Below are 16,905 nucleotides of genomic sequence, written 5' to 3' on the forward strand. Positions count from 1 at the left end.
CCCCTCCTTTCTGTAATGTATGCATGATGTTTCTGGGGGTGGGCTTGATCTAGAGGAGGGGAATTTCAAAAGTTTTTATAAGACCTTGCACACTATTCTTCTGGGTCTTTCCTCTCTCCTGCAAGAGAGGGGAATACCCTGTTGCAACAGTTCAATAAAGGCCAAGCCTACAGGCTGCTGTTTTGCTCCAAGTTATCCTGGTTGGTGTCTTTGCATCTAATAGTACATTCAAATGCAACCTTGCAATCTGCATTAATCCCACCCCCCATGCTGGAACTATTTCTTTGGCGTGCTACCAGTTTGAGAAACTGTTGCAAGAGACACACTGTGCATCACCAAAGATGACACAACTGGGATCAAATTTTCCACTAGAGACGACACCCGTTCCCAGCTTTTCTTTTCTTCCTTGAGATGTTGGATTTCACGCTCCATCTTCCTTGCCATCCTCTGAAATCCTTCTTTCAGCAGCAACTCGTGTTCCTGGAAAGGTAAGGAGCGCACAGAGACTCGTTCAACTAAGAATCGAAGAGCGAGGGCAGAAAATTACAGACACAGGATAGAATAAGACCAAGACTGGGGCAGAATGTCCACTACACTAGCGGGATATGAAAATGTACATTTTCCCAGCATGCTGCCAAATGAGAGGCACCCTTTGAGGCTGCGTACACACCCAGCTGTTAATAGCACAAAAAATGTAGTTTTGCTCAATCTAGAATTGTTTATGCTCATCCTCAACATGCTGCTTTCAATCCAGATTGATTCTAGGTCCTACCATGCACAGGGGTCAGTATGGCTACTTGATATGCCTCTTCCTCCCTTCACATGCCCCAGCAGAACGAAGGACGAAAGTACTGACTGCGATCTTGAAACATGCTCACCCACAATGTCATTGAGCAGCTATAGATACACACACCAACATACGCCCCATGGCTGGGACCATTTACGTCTGTTTTTGGGTGGACACACTGGGGGGGTAACACATAATCAATCTGCAATGAGCTTTTGTTTTTGGAATTGCAGCGGTTTCTCAAGAAGCACTTATCAGGGATAAAAATGTGCAGATTGTTTGTGGACTATGTATAAGAAACAAGGACTCAGTCTCCATCAAGTCTAGAATAAGATGTTGTGTGTACGCAACCTGAAAATAGACTGTCTCCAAGTTAGAATTGGTTTTCAATAATAATAATAATAATAATAATAATAATAATAATAATAATGGAAGATGGCGCCAGGTCAAGTCTCAACTGAGTCTCTGCTGTGTGAGTAGGAGCTCTAATGACCAAATTACCCTGATAAAAAGGCTCAACCTATGAAAATATCTGCCAACTTTTATCAGTAAAAGACTCTGGGAGCTGTCGGGTGGACTTTTAAACCTCCCCTCCCTTTCAAAGCTACTTAAATCAACTTAATAACAATAAGCATACTCCCGGTATGCCCGCCTCTCCCGGTATGCCCCACGGAGAGCCTCAAGGTCCATAAATAGCAACACCCTAGAGGTCCCAGGCCCTAAGGAAGTCAGATTAGCCTCAACCAGAGCCAGGGCCTTTTCAACTCTGGCTCCGGCCTGGTGGAACGCTCTGCCTCATGAGACCAGGGCCCTGCAGGATCTGATTTCTTTCCGCAGGGCCTGTAACACAGATTTGTTCCGCTTGGCCTTTGGCTTAGAATCAACTTGATCCCCTCCCCCTCTTTCCTTTTTCCTTTCTCCTTCTGTGGGGAACTCCTATTTGGGGACTTCCCTGGCTTTTTTCTGGCCCACGTAGGACCAGACTGGATAGTTGGCCTTGGTGAAGATTTGAAGTTTTCATCTCCAAAAAGTTTTTTATTTGAGTTTCTACTGAAATGAGGCTGAATTTTAATGTTGTATTTTAATCTTGTTTTTAAGTTGTATTTTAATCAATTGTTTTTATGCCTGGTGTTAGCCGCCCTGAGCCCGGTCTTGGCTGGGGAGGGCGGGGTATAAATAAATAAATAAATAAATAAATAAATAAATAAATAAATAAATAAATAATAATAATACAGGGATTTGTGAAGAAGCACTGCATGAGTTGGATCCAAGTTTTACCTAAACATGTGACCTGCACTGAGAGGGTGATGATATCTTAGGGTATATAAATGACTGGTGGGGAGTCACTGAAAAGGGACTGGGAAAATATGACCCTCCAGACCTTGTTGGTCCCTGAGCACTGGCCATGCTGGCTTGTGCTGATGAGAGCTGGACCCAACCACAAGCTCCCCACCCCTGACCTAAAGATTACATACTGCAGTGAGCGAGCATCTGCATCCGGCTCAGCTCTGTTTACCTTGAGTTTCTGTTCTATCACCCTGTCTGTTTCCTCTTCCATCAACTTTTTCTCTTTCTCCATCTTCTCCTTCAAAAGCTGGAGCTGTGCATCGTGGCTTCGCTTCTCACCCTCCATCATTTCCTGCAACTGCGCTTGCTTTTGCTCCAACAGCTTCTGCTGCAGCTGGGCTGCTTCGGCCTGAGCGCGCTGGGCTGGGGGCCAGCAAAGAAAAAGGGACAACCTGAACTGCTGGCAGACAGGAAAGCATTGAAAGAGCATAATCTGGAGGACCACCCCCTGCTAACCTATGAACTTGGCTGCTTTTACAGTCTTCACTCTTTGAGTGTCTCCAACTTCCAAGCTGAGGTGGGGACAGGGCCTGCTTTGTGGTGGCATCCAGACTTTAGAAGACATTCCCTGGACATATTCATCAGGCTGCCTCCATTGTTATCTTTTAGGCATCTCTTATGTACCCAAGATTCTACATGTCTTATATTTAATACTCGTTAAAACTTTGAGACATAGCTGTCAACTTACAGATTTGAAAATAAGGGACCAGCAGCCAAAATAAGGAACCTGCAGCCTCACCTCTTCCAGGCACTCCAGTCTTCCTGTCCTCCTGCAGTCTGGTCAAACTCATGCTGGTAGCTTCGAGAACACCATCCAACCAACTTTGTAACCAGAGGTTCAACTGAATAGAATCTGAATCACATGCACCACAAGGCCTATGCAGCCTCAACTTAAGATGGCTCCCCGGTCTGGCTTTGCACTGCAAAGTTTGTAGCAGCACGTGCAACAAAATGGCGTCCAGCATTCAAAAAACCCCTCAGCTTGCATTAACTAGCCACACACAAGGCATGCAAGCTCCACCCCCCAGTCGTTCTTAGACTTCTTATTGGGTGAGCAACACAGCCAAGCAACACAGTTGGAGCCTCCCTCCTCCCTGGCCGGCCGGCAGGGAGGGAGGGAGAGGAGCTGCTTCCTTTGAAATTTATAGGACATCATTTAAGGGACATCCATCAATAAGGGACAGCAGCGGGACACGGCGCTGGAATAAGGGACTGTCCCTTCAAATAAGGGACACTTGACAGCTATGCTTTAAGGGCAATCTGGAGGAAGGATCTCCATTTCCTTTACAGTGGTACCTTGGTTCTCAAACGAATTGCTTCTCAAACGCTTTGGTTCCCAAACACCGAAAACCCAGAAGTAAGTGTTCTGGTTTTCAAATGTTTTTTGGAAGCCGAATGTCTGATGCGGCTGTCAGTTATTGTTTCCGGGAAGCCTGCGCCAATCAGAAGCCACACCTTGGTTTTCGAACATTTTGGAAGTCAAACGGACTTCCAGAACAGATTAAGTTCAAGAACCAAGGTACCTTGGCGCTTTTGTTTTTGCTATTTATTTTGCGTTTCTGTTTTTGAGGCTTTTTCGGTTTATTTGTTTTGTGGCTGTATGGAACCCAGTTCAGCTACAGATAGATAGATAGATAGATAGATAGATAGATAGATAGATAGATAGATAGATAGATATAGATTAATTGACTGCGGAAATGGATAAAAGCCCCCCATCCAAACAATGACTATGATTAGTGCAGGTAAGAGAAAAAAATTATTTTAATTTTTATCATCTACAATACTGTCTGATTTATTTTATGGTACAGTACATTGATTATTGCTTTCATTTTATGGATCAATGGTCTCGTTAGATAGTAAAATTCATATTAAATTGCTGTTTTAGGGGTTGTTTTTAAAAGTCTGGAACGGATTAATCCATTCTGCATTACTTTCTATGAGAAAGTGCACCTTGGTTTTGGAACGGACTTCCGGAATGGATTAAGTTTGAAAACCAAGGTACCACTGTATCAGGTCCTTCCAGACCAAAATATACGCCTTTCCCAGGGACACTTCAGAATTAAAATACTCTCTCTCAGACATCCCTTGATCACTCCTCCTACCCCAAGCCATAAGAGCCTCTGGCTACACAACAAGACAAGCACCCTGTAAGATCACAGACATTGCCCTTTCATCCAGTGCTTTTGGGGTTTTATCCTGCCCAATGTGACAACACCACACCTGTTACAATATCATAAAGCTAAGAGCTACCACAACTATAACCTGCTTTGCTAGGAGCTCAGAGCCCTACCAGAGCAGGCCAGAACAATAACATATTATTTATGATGTGTAAAGTCCCCTCCTCCAGTTCTGCACCTTCAAGTTCCTTCTCTTGGGCAGTCAAGGCGCGGTCCATTTGAAGGAGAGATTTTGCCACAGTCTCCTTGGATTTCAGGAATTCTTCAAGAGCACAGTCTGCCTGATAAAGGATCGGAAGAAAAGGTTATTAATTGAATGCAAAGATGGGGGGAAAGTCAAAGCAGATTACATGCAGGGATTAAAGACAACAACAACAAAAAACCTGGTGTATTAATGTAGCAAATAACTGAATAATAGTAAGCTGGGGTGAGATGCTGAGAAATAGATGTTAGTGATCTATAATCCCTATCACATAGCTTGCAAAGAAAGAATGCCTCTTAAACTGATTTTACAGTGCAATCCTTGGGATACTTACTCTAAATCAAATTGTATTTAATTCAGTGGGGCTTGCTCCCAAGTAAATTGGATTGCAGTTTACATCTACAGAAAGGGTGGCAATCCTCCCCCCCCCCGACTGATACCCCCTTCCCTACTAGGAAACTTCTGGGAGGTGCTTGCTAGTGGCAGGTGGAGCCACAGGTAAAAGTGGGAGGAGCAACATGTGTAATATGCTAGTTTGTTCAATACGCTAGTTTTACGCACAAACACACACACTCTTCTGTCTTCCATACAGGTAAGCAAGACACATAATGAAAGTTCAGGGGCACATTCCAGCAAGGCAGAAACCCTCTAGTAAGGCTAGTGAGGGCTGTGACCTGGGCATAGAGGGTATGGCTAAGGAGCTGTAGCCTGGGGAGAGTCCAGAGGACCAGAAGGAGAAGCCTAGATAGTCACAGTTGGCCCCCTTGGCCTGAGGCTCCTCACCTCTGGTCTACAGTCTGCTTCTACCCTCCATCAGCACCAGAATGCTGAGGAAAAGTTGGCTCAGGTACTTCCAAGTAGTGAACCTACCTGAATTCCTTTACAGGGTACCGAACGGTATTCCTCCACCATTTCGTTCCAGTTCTCCAGATAACGCTGGTAGCCACCAGGAGCAGAATAAATTCCTATGTGGACTCCATCTTCCAGCTTCCGGTAAAGCTCCACCAGCACATGGTTGCAGCGGTCAAAGGACACCTGTTTGTTTCTCTCGCATAATTCTTCCTTTTTCTGCTTCAGCTGAAGCTGCCAGAACAAAGCGAAAACAAAACCAGCGGAAAGATGGTGTGTTAACGACGAGGGGGAACTTGCCCCGTTCTGTACCCTGTTGCAATGGGAAAGGCATACCAAGGCCTACATACAATCAACAGCACAGATTTCAGTCGAACTGGAACTGCTTGTGCTGGATGTGAGTTTTATTATTTGTCCAACCACATCTTTCCTTGAGTTCAGAGCCAGGCCCCCTTGCCATTTTCAACCACCTGTCTATTGGGAGATGAACATATATTCAGTTTCACTTGGAAAATGTGCCGCTTGCTGCTAGCATTCTCTAGGCCAGTGTTTCCCAACCTTGTGCCTCCAGCTGTTTTTGAACTACAATTCCCATCATCCCTGACCACTGGTCTTGCTAGTTAGGGATGATGGGAGTTGTAGGCCAAAAACATCTGGAGGCCCAAGGTTGGGAAACACTGCTAGGCTACATAAGTAAATGAGTTGAGGTCAACTTGGCCTGCATTTCAATGTCTGTCGCTGCCTGGGGACAACATGCAACGGTCTCCATTTTGGACAAAGAGACTCTGAGAAAACCATGTTAAGTTTCAGGCAGAAGTGAAGGAGCCCAAGCCAGGAAGTGCACATACCATCAGCTCCCAGTTAGCATGAGAGGACTCTTGTCAGTCTTCTTTTAATACAATGCAGGTGGCGCTGTGGTCTAAACCACTGAGCCTCTTGGACTTGCCGGTCAGAAGGTCGGCGGTTCGAATTCCCGTGACATGGTGAGCTCCTGTTGCCCAGTCCCAGCTCCTGCCAACCTAGCAGTTCGGAAGCACGCCAAAAAGTGCAAGTAGATAACAGAACCGTCTTTTCCATTGGGCTTACTGGCGCAATGTGCCAGGGCGCTGGCCTCTCAGTGGCACCCCAGCGAGTGGGGGAGCTGTGCGGCTTTGCCGGCGGCCTCCCCTTTCACTCCTGCACACCTGCCAGCTGCGCCCCGTCAACCATATGGCTGGTGGATGTGCAGCTTCCTTTCCAAGCCTCCACGGGAGGAGAGTGATCCCTGCAGAGGCTTGGGAAAAGGTCAGCAACTCTGGGAAATGGGGGGTGGGGTGGGGCACCAGAGGAATCTTTGCACCATGGCGCCAGGTATGCTTAAGACAGCCCTGGTAGATAAATAGGTACCACTCCGCCAGGAAGGTAAACAGCGTTTCTGTGTGCTGCTTTGATTTCGGTGTTCCGCTGCGCCAGAAGTGGCTTAGTCATGCTGGCCACATGACCCGGAAAAACTGTCCTCGGACAAACACCGGCTCCCTCGGCCAGTAAAGCGAGATGAGCGCCGCAACCCCAGAGTCGTCTGCGACTGGACTTAACTGTCAGGGGTCCTTTACCTTTACCTTTTTTATTTGCTTTGGTGTTTTAAACCACCTTGGAAGAAAAGGCAGCATATAAACCCAATAGATAAGTAAGGTATGGAAGGCCCTGCTAGCCGTGACGTCTATAGCTATGCAACAGGATTTTGTCTAAATAAGCTTTACTAAGTGTGATCTGTTTTCATATCACAAATGCCTGGAGATGCAGGGGAATGAACCTGGGACCTTTTGCATGCAAAACAGGTGCTTTATTCCGGTGCTCCAGCCCTTCTCCAAAGTTCAGTTTTTAATTGCATTTTCTGCCTTGTGGGTTTCCTCTCTGACCACCGAGAACGTTTCTGGTTCCATGACCCCACCTGCACTGCACAGTTAAAGTGCTATAGGACTCCCATGAATTTGGGGAGCTGCAGTTGGCTTGGAGAATTGTTAGGAGAGGGTCAGCCGGCCAGCCTGTGAGGCAAGGTGAGGCGACCGCCTCAGATGGCAAAATCCACAGGGCTGCAGAGCCTGATGTAGATCTTTATTCTCCCCACCCGCTTTGTTCCTGATGTAGATCTTCAGGAGGTGGGGTGCCATTTTGTGGTTTGCCTCGAGTGCCAAAATGTCTCGTCCAGCCCTGGTTAGGAGATCCCTATTCCCCATCAGAGAGCTACAGTTTCCAGAGTGGTTAAAAAACTACAGCGCCCAGAATTCTTAGGGGGAAGCCATGACTGTTTAAAGTGATATGAAAGTGCTTCAAATGTATGATGCAGATGGGGTGCGTCTGAGGGGGCAGAGGACCTACAATTGTCTATATTTCAGCATTCTTGAGGCCTTTTTTCGGGCCTGCGAAACAGACTGAGGAGCAGGGAAGGAACTTTTAAAAAATGACCCTAATTTTGGTTTCCAGCCACACTGGCAGAGACAATTGATGAGGCACAAATGAAACCACATATACCTTAAGATCCTCCTGGAATTTTTTAACCTGCGCGATGCCAAAGGCACGGGCCATGAAGACAGCGTTGGCTTCCTTTTCGCACTCGGCATGCACAGCCAGCAGCTCATCCACCGTGTCTGTGGGCAACGCCAACCGCTTCCCCATCAGCGCTTCGTAACAGGAAACGGCCTCGTGCACAGCAGCCGCGTTCTCAATCTCAGACAGGGCCAGCACTGCGTTCTCCAAGCACGGCACATCCCCACTGTTGATAGCATCGACGTAGATCTTCAATAACTTCTCAAGCACTGAAGAGGGAAGGATCAGTGAAGCCACAGAACTAACCTCCTTGCACTGAAAGAGTAATTTCAGGCCCCAAACACCCATGAGTTGTTTGTCTGCATCAAGTATTCTGCTGTAGCTGCAGATTCACCAAGCGAGAGCAGAAAACAGTTATCTTGCACGTAATAAAAAAGGCATAGTAGCCACCCGTTTTCTATTTACAAAGAAAGATTCTGTCCCTTGTGCCTGCAGGAAATAACTTGAATACATGTAAATAGCACTTGGCTGAAAAAGGAGGGAGGGATCTTGATAGAAATCCAACACATACATCCTCCTAGTTACTCGTTTGCCTTCCTCCCTTGATTTCTCCCACAACTCAGCAATCAGGTGAGCTGTTTACATGCAACTGAGGTCTTGGCCACACCGGAGCAAAATGTGGATTTGCACTTACTTACCTGTCTCCCCATTAAAGTAGGGGCCTTTGTTGTCCTAGACATTTCTGTCACGGCTAAAAATTGGCCGCTGTTTCTTTAACGCTAAAAGAACTAAGTCAGCATGAGTCAGCGGCCTACAATGACTCATGCAACTTTTAAACAAATTGTACCTGTATTTATAGAGTGGTCAATGTTAGTGTTGGGTGTGCGTTGGTTAGATGGTAGAAAGCTGGTTGCGTTTGCTGTAAAAGCTGTCAGTCGTGGTTGGAGAAAAATACTTTTTAAGAATAAAAGCAGCAATACTCTGCAAGAATACTCTTTCTCAAAGACTCTTTTGTGCCAACTAAGGCAAAGGAGTAGAAAGGAGGTCAGAACCTTTTCTTTTTCAAACACTGACAATTTCCCCTTTTAAATGCAGGGCACAGTTGATCCTTGGAAATTATGAAATGGCCAGGTTCAATAAAACTTGTACTTTAAAGAAGGGAAAAGGGGAGACAAGGGGAGCACTGAGACAAGAGACTATGTCATGTGAACACTCCTAGATTAATGTGGAGACAGCATGTGCAAATCCATATTTTGCTCTGGCTTGGACAAGTCCTTAGTCTGCACCTGCTCCAACTGAGGAGTCAGGGCAGAACCAACCATTTTCTACTGCCAAATGGGACCCTCTTGGTTTCTGATGTCACCTGATCCCTAATGGGCTTGTTTGAGTAACACCCTTCGCCCTAAGCCATCTAGAACGGTGGTGCTGCTATGCAGCAGACATCACAACATCCACAAGCTGCTCTGCTCACAGAGGGGGAAAGGCTCCACCAATGAAATTCCCAGTTTGAGACTTGTTATTACAGCCATACCTTGGCTCTCAAACGGAATCCATTCCGGAAGTCCATTTGACTTCTGAATACGTTCAAAAACCAAGGCACAGCTTCCAATTGGCTGCAGGAGCTTCCTGCACTCATTTGGAAGCCGTGAAAGCCATGTTGGATGTCCGGCTTACAAAAAAAGTTTGCAAACCGGAACACTCATTTCTGGGTTTGCGGCGTTCAGGAGCCAAAATTTTCGAGTCACAAGGCATTCGAAAACCAAGGTACGACTGTAGTACCATCAGAACTACACCAGGCAAAAGTATCTACGTCTCAAGTCCAAAGTGCACTGACCAGCACTAAGGTGTGTTAGGTGTACTTTCAACACCTGGAGAGCTCTGAGGTGTTCTGTACAATGGCCAATTATTGGTTTTTATTGGTTGGCATCCACCTGTCTCAAGAGACAACGGAAGAGTGTGAAATGACTCCTAGTGAAATGGTTTCCAACTGCCACCTGTCCCAACTTACAAACTTGCAAAAGCGTTCCTTACTTCTCCCTGTCACAACTTGGCCTCCCGGGACTGTCTTGGGTCGCGATGTCTCCCAGATGTGTTGGCAGAAACGAGCCACCGGCTCCAAGAAATCTTCCTCCAAATCATCTTCTTTCAGTTCCTCCAGCCGAGACAACTTTTTCCTGCTAGCTGGGCGGTCAAACGTGAAACATTTCCGTGACGGAAAGAATTTGCGGATACATGACTTGGGCATGTTGAACTTCTGGATTTGCTCACTATTACCTGGGGGAGAAGAAGTGTGAGTACACAAGACAATTTGTTAATATTGTCAAATTAAACAGAAAACATGCCATTCATCTCCCCAGTGGGGAATATTTATTTTGTTACCTGTACACATTCAAGTTTCCATGTTGACTCAACATCTAAGGACCCAGGAATTACTGTAAGCTGAGTTAGGATATTGCTCTCTGTCTCAGCACTGCAAATGTGATGGTATAAATGACGCTTTTGAGCATGTACATACAGCTCACACCAGTGGCGTAGTGTGGGTTGTCAGCACCCGGGGCAAGGCAAGTAATTTGCGCCCCCTAACCCGTGGATTTTAGCACTCGAGTCTCTTCCACTGAGGACGCGGGTGGCGCTGTGGGTAAAAGCCTCAGCGCCTAGGACTTGCCGATCGAAAGGTCACGGTTCGAATCCCCGCGGCGGGGTGTGCTCCCGTCGCTCGGTCCCAGCGCCTGCCAACCTAGCAGTTTGAAAGCACATCAAAGTGCAAGTAGATAAATAGGGACCGCTTATTAGCGGGAAGGTAAATGGCATTCCATGTGCTGCGCTGGCTCGCCAGATGCAGCTTCGTCACGCTGGCCACGTGACCCAGAAGTGTCTGCGGACAGTGCTGGCTCCCGGCCTCTAGAGTGAGATGAGCGCACAACCCTAGAGTCTGTCAAGACTGGCCCGTACGGGCAGGGGTACCTTTACCGTTTTCCCTCTTTCACTAGATTAGCGCCCCCCCAGATGTTGCGCCCGGTGCGGCCGGCCCCCCTTCACCCGCCACGCTACGCCACTGGCTCACACATGTATATGTGAGATTATTGGGCAAGGCATCTAGGTCAGAGGGGTTTCAGGAGGTCCAGTCCAAATGCACAAGCAACATGGTACACTTGGCAGTATTCAGTTTTGATGTATTGTTGTGATGTACCCATCAGGCAAGACACTTGTTAAACCCATTTGGCCCTCAATGGGTACATGACTAGTCATGTGCACTCACTTGAATTTTAGGCCCTTATTCTTTACATCAGTTGTATGCCTCCAAATTAACAGTGTCCTCTAGGCTGTTAACAAGCCCCAGCTTTCCCTCCCCACCTCAGACGCTGCCTTATCTTTTTGCAGTTATTGTACCTTTCTGCAGTCTCAATGCCTCCTCCAGGTAGCCGTCCTCAGTGATGGGCTGTCCATCTATCTTCAGCTGTAGTGTGAAATCCCGCACTGCCCAGATGAAGTCTGGGAAGAAACGGATAAATTCGGCAGAGTTCTCCTCCTCTGCATCTTCCCCGGAAGAAGCTTTTGCTTTAATCTTTTTTGTCAGCTCAGTGACATAGCTAGGGAGTGCTAAGGAAAACAATTCCAGGGCTGGTCTGGGGATTTGCAATATGAAATCATGCACTGGCTAGACCTGTCTGTAGATGCAGTAGTGGCTGGAGAATGAGATGACCTCCTAACAGGTGCAGCAAGATTTTCTACACTACAGACTGACCACCTCTTGCAGTTGTGATTTGGGGAGAGCTTTGTGGCAAGGGACTTAGTTTAACATCGTGACCTTACGCCCTGCTGACAGCTCTTATTATACACCTTTAGGTCAATTCCTGACTCCACCCCTTCTAGGATTCCTAGCTCCCCTACTCCTTCCACCTATCTCTCAGTAAGACATGCCCCCAGGGGTTTCCAACTCTCACACTGTTTCTCAATGAGCTCCTCACCCAGCACCTGATCCTTGGGGGTTGCCTATCCTGCCCATCAGCTATGTCTCTCTATGTGTCTTTGCCCTTCACCCAGTTCCTGAGCAGCTCAGTTGGTTAGTGTGTGGTGCTGATAACTCCAAGGTTGCAGGTTCAAACCCTGTATGTGACAGTTATATATATTCCTGCATTGCAGGGGGTGCGCTTAGATGAGCCTCAGGGTCCCCTCCAACTCTACAATTCTACGATTCTACGGTTCTATTTGTTCTGAGACAGACCAGGAGAGTTCATTCCACTGGTTTCTGCATCAAGAGATCTGTCTTCCAAGGAGAGAAACCCAACAAAGACACCTACAGCTTTTGCTCTAATCTTTTTTGTCAGCTCAGTGACATAACTGGGGAGCGCTAAGGAAAATAATTCCAGGGCTGGTTTGGGGCGTTGGACCTGAATTCAGCCAAACGATGAACCTGTTTGAACCTGCAGTTGTGGGCTAGCTGGCAATAATGATAGGGCTTTTGAGCAGAGAGATTTACACTACATACAGACCACATATCGCAATTGTAATTTGGACAGGGTTTTGTGGCAAGGGCTGACATCTCTCGTTTTTACACCTTAAGGCCTATTCCTGATTTTATGCCTTCTGGAGTTCCTGCCCGTCCCCCGCCCATACCTGTAAAACATGTATAGCTGTCAACATTCCCCTTTTCTTGCGAAGAATCCTATTCAGAACAAAGGAACTTCCCTTTAAAAAAGGTAAACGTTGACACTTATGAAAACATGTCTCTGAAGGTTCCCAGTTTGCGGCTGTGATCACTGATCCACCCCCCTCACAATGTGTCCCAATGAGCTTCTCACCCACCTTCTGATCCTGGGAGATTGCCTTCCTCTTCTATCAGCTACATCCCCTCTGCATTTCCTCCACCCCATAGTTCCTCAGCATCATGCAGACCACTCTAAGCATCATGGAGTCTCAGACCAGGAAAGTTCATTCCACCTGCTTCTGAATGAAGAGATCTGTCTCCCATGGAGTGAAACCCCTAGAGAGACAACCTACAACTGCCTCCTCCTAGATCCTCCAAGCCAAGCGTGCAAGGCCAGCTGGGATTTCTGATGCCCCAAAAGGATACTGCAGGTTCTCCAGGGCATTTTGGTCAATGGTGCCCATGCTGTTGTACACCAGGGTGCTGCTGAGCAGAATGGCCAGGGCAAAGATCCACGAGTCGTTCTGTGTGTTTCCCTGAAACATAAAACAGGGCTTTCAAGGACAACCCAAGAGTCCATCACCCCAAATCCCAATGCCCCATTGCCAGCTGCACTCTTTGTGTTGTTGCTTTTCCGCTGCTTCTGTTGCACCAGGTTAAGGAATTCTTGGAAACGAATGCAGATCATAACTTGCTTGCAGCATCTTAGACTGCACTTGGAAGCCTTGCAGAGGCATATTGCCTAACTGTTGGCAACTACCCCACAAGCACCAAACACATGTGTTTACTGTATGTTTAGGGGTTTTTTTACATCCATGACACTCAGCCTGTCACACAGCCTCCAAAGTGTCTTGTACCAGAATTTGGTGATGGGCACAGGAACTCAGTATCCCGAGAATTTAAACTTTCAGTTAATATAAAGAGTAAATTCTAGCACACAAGGTAAGAGTGATTAAACCTGCTGAACCACTGCGAAAGCTAGCCAGGGTATATGCAGCCAATGGTGGGCAGAGCCAGAAATAATGATCGGTAGAATTTCCAGCACTGCACCACTCTTGTTCTTCTTACCTCCCAATCACACACACACACACCATGGAAGAAGCAGCATTTGCCATTTAGGTGGTGCAGAGGCCCAAAAACCTGCGTGCAGCTTGCAAAATGAGCAAATAAATGCAAGACTGCTTACCATTAAGGCCACGGATTTCAGGAGAATTTTTTTATCATTTCAAGACGAAGCAAACACAGCCCACACAGTTGACTGCAGAATCACTGTTTGTGTTTGCGATGACTAATTACCTTGTGTGGCACAACTCTGGCAAGTGGAAAATGTGCCCTGGCACACCCAGAGCAGTTATTTCTGGAAACAAGCCTGAAACTGAAACCTTTGTTGATACAAAACATTAAATGTTTCATTTTTGCTGTCAAATGTGTCCCAGGAAAACTATAAATATAAAGCACCTATAGGACATTAGTAAACATGACCCCATTGGCATATTAAAATATCATGCCTTCATCGAGAACTCTCATTCTTCAATGAAGCATTATAGTTCATTGTAAACTTCCTTGAGTGGCAGCATTTTCTGTGTACTTAAAATGTTTTTCAGAGCTGCACCTTGTGTCGATGAATTGTCACTCGGGTAAACATGATACATGCCCCATTTGCAAACCACAAATACCTGCACCAAGAATCCTTTAGTTTCGTAATAAATATTGGCCCCTCCAGCAAAAGAGGCTAACTTTCTTCACTTTCCCCCAAGGGCCTCCACCTTGGCGTATGGCCAACTTTCTGGAAGTTACATGTCAAAGTAGGTGTGGCCAAATTATAAAAGTGGGTGCAGCCATCTTTTAAAATGGCATGTTTGGGGCAGGGACAACTTGGGGGGCCAGAAACAGCCAGCTATACCCACCCTTGCTTTTATCCTACTGCCAAATTCTGGGTTACAGGAACATTCCAAAATGTGTAACACGGGGATATAACTGGCATAAGTATCGGCCATCCCTATCAATATTTGCCCAGGGCATTTTGTCACAGGGCTCTTTTGAATGTGTTGGGCTTCTGCAGCCCCCACCTGAGTTGCCATCTCCCCCAGCTCACCTTCTGCACATCACCCAACCCTTCTGTGTCCAGTAACACCAGTGAGAGGTCTGACCTGTAGGGATGCGGAAGACACCACATCCAGATGCCCTTGGTGAGCGCCTCTACTGTGGTACCCAGACAGAAACCTGTGGGAGGAGCAGATCATCATCATCATCATCACTATTATTATGCCACCCATCTGGGTTGCCCCAACCACTCTAGAAAACAAGGGGTGCCAAGGTTGAAGGCTTTGAACCTGCACAGAGTTTCTAAACTCTGTGGAACTTACTTCTGAGTAAAGATACCTAGGGTCAGATGACAAACTCTGTATGGCTCAAGGCCCAGCTGCCACAGGGTTCCAGACATCCTCAAGACACCTCACAGGACTTTGAGGAGCAACCAGGACCTATTGAGTCCATTGTTCACATTGATTCTCCTTCTTATTGAACTGTACTCTCTTGTTGAAATATATATTGCAATATACTCACAGGAGGGGCCTATCGTTTTGGTGCCATGGAGTCTGCAAAGTGCCACTTGGGCTGATGTTTCTTCAGTGGGGCAGTTAGGTAATAGTCCTAGGATACCCCTTAAGATGGCAACGTGTGTTAGCTGTCATATTAAGGTAGCTTCCTGCTCAGTGGGGACCTCTGCCCCAAAGTCCTTCCCATCCACTCTGGTTCTATATAAATATTAATTTACTCCTCTTCCTCCATGCTTCTCCCCAGGCTAGGCAGAAAACCCAGGGGCTCTGATACCCCGTTCCAGACACACCAGACACATCTGCCTTGCTCCTCATGCGAAGCTACTAGACTCCAGCCCTTCCCTTGAGTAACGGGGAATATTCATGAAGCCAGTCACCTTTTCTCTTGCCGGCAAGCCTGTTCATGAGGTAGGACTTGCCAGTGCGGTACAACCCCGCAATGGCCACCACCACCACTGGCTGGCGGATCCTGGCAAGCAGCTCTGCAGCCTCCCGGTTCACCACAAGCTTCCCGTCCGGCATGTTCTCAATTAGGCAAACAGGAGCCTCCATGTGGACCTGCCCTGACGCCATCGTGCAAGAGAAGATGGGTCTGCAAAAGGAAAACAAAGGCGCTCATTATGCCACAGCCTGCTGCCGCAGCCACTGACCCTAGGCTAGCACAGCAGAGGGAGGCCTTGGTGCAGCAGGAGGTCTCCAAAGAACCTCTTGCCTTGGTACCTCTGAGGGCAGGGCAGGAGCTGGCCAAGTCTCTGCTGATGCCAGGCTGCCGTTGTTGTTTGTCTCAAGGGTGTGTGCCATCAGCTCTCTTCCTGAAGAACTAAGGCCTGAGAACACAAAGCCAGTGGCAGGAGGTTGCTAGGTTGGCCGCAGCCAACAAAGGCGTTCCTGGCTCAAGCCCCAGAAGCTGACAGAAATATCTCAGTATGAAGCACAAGGAATACGTCTCTAAATAACAACACAAAACTTCCTTTAAAAGTAAAGCTTATCTACAATAGTGGGAGCCCCAATTCCCTCCACCCCGCAATCAGTTCATTAGTGAATCATACTGGCAAATCAGCAGTGCAGAACCACTTTAAAACGATATTTTTAATATAAGTTTATCAGCTTATAACTACTTTCTAGTGAATGAAACCTGAAACATAAACTCGATGAAAGTTTATCCAGCGCTCGGAAAGTGAACCCCATACGCTTACCTGAAAGTAAGCACCGCAGGACACAGTAGCAGTTACTGCCGAGGAGACATGGAATGGGGGCGTTGCAAGAGATACGTGTTAGCATTAATATTAGCAAAAGGGAGCAAAGTTCTTGCAGGCGCCGCGCGGGCGTTCAGCCCCCTCCCGCAGGCTCCATTGCAAAGGCCTGGGGCGATTTGCAGCGGAGGGAGGAAATGCTTAACCCTTCCCTTGCCAGCCACTTCCCCGCGCGGATTCCCAGTCTCGCCAGCTTTGGCTCCCGCCCACATGCCAGCGCCGCGTTTACCTCGCAAAAAGAGAGGAGGGGCGAGGAATCCAAAGCTGCGATGTTTCGCTTTTTTTCCCTTTCCCCCCAGCTCGAAGTTTTCCCGGGTGGTTTGCAAAGCGCTCCCCGCTTGCCTTGGGTCTTCAGCGAGGAAGCGATCCCCCAAGCTCCGCCTCTTGTCTCGGTTGCGGGGCAGGAAAATGGTTCAAAAATTGCACCCACTGCCCAGGTCACCCTTCCCCGGGAAACTGGCGTCCCGTTGCCAATATATATAAAAAAGCGCAAATGAAAGCGAAAGCTCGCCGGCTGCCCTTTTCTCGGAAATTCACCTTTTCCACAGTTGAATGCTT

General features: G+C 47.3%; 1 protein-coding gene across 3 annotated transcripts in view; it reads right to left on the minus strand.

Moving 5' to 3' along the window:
* Positions 1–201: 201 nt before the first annotated feature.
* Positions 202–16,905, minus strand: part of LOC309376001 (guanylate-binding protein 3-like) — a 56,412-nt gene continuing 39,708 nt past the window's right edge. The window contains exons 1-11 of one of the 3 annotated variants that reach the window (XM_081922126.1): positions 16,577–16,808; positions 15,472–15,686; positions 14,632–14,759; positions 12,963–13,072; positions 11,279–11,478; positions 9,920–10,162; positions 7,874–8,157; positions 5,384–5,596; positions 4,490–4,592; positions 2,304–2,497; positions 202–480 (exon numbers count right to left, since the gene is read on the minus strand). In XM_081922126.1, the coding sequence (XP_081778252.1) occupies positions 277–480; positions 2,304–2,497; positions 4,490–4,592; positions 5,384–5,596; positions 7,874–8,157; positions 9,920–10,162; positions 11,279–11,478; positions 12,963–13,072; positions 14,632–14,759; positions 15,472–15,667 (1,875 nt within the window). In that variant the 5' untranslated portion in view covers positions 15,668–15,686; positions 16,577–16,808 and the 3' untranslated portion in view covers positions 202–276. Of the gene's footprint in view, positions 481–2,303; positions 2,498–4,489; positions 4,593–5,383; positions 5,597–7,873; positions 8,158–9,919; positions 10,163–11,278; positions 11,479–12,962; positions 13,073–14,631; positions 14,760–15,471; positions 15,687–16,290; positions 16,445–16,576; positions 16,809–16,905 lie in introns of those variants that run through there. The other 2 variants (XM_081922125.1, XM_081922127.1) reach the window with 2 other exon arrangements.

The sequence above is a fragment of the Podarcis melisellensis genome (assembly GCF_964234715.1).
Source record: "Podarcis melisellensis genome assembly, chromosome: 8".
Taxonomy (NCBI): Eukaryota; Metazoa; Chordata; class Lepidosauria; order Squamata; family Lacertidae; genus Podarcis; species Podarcis melisellensis.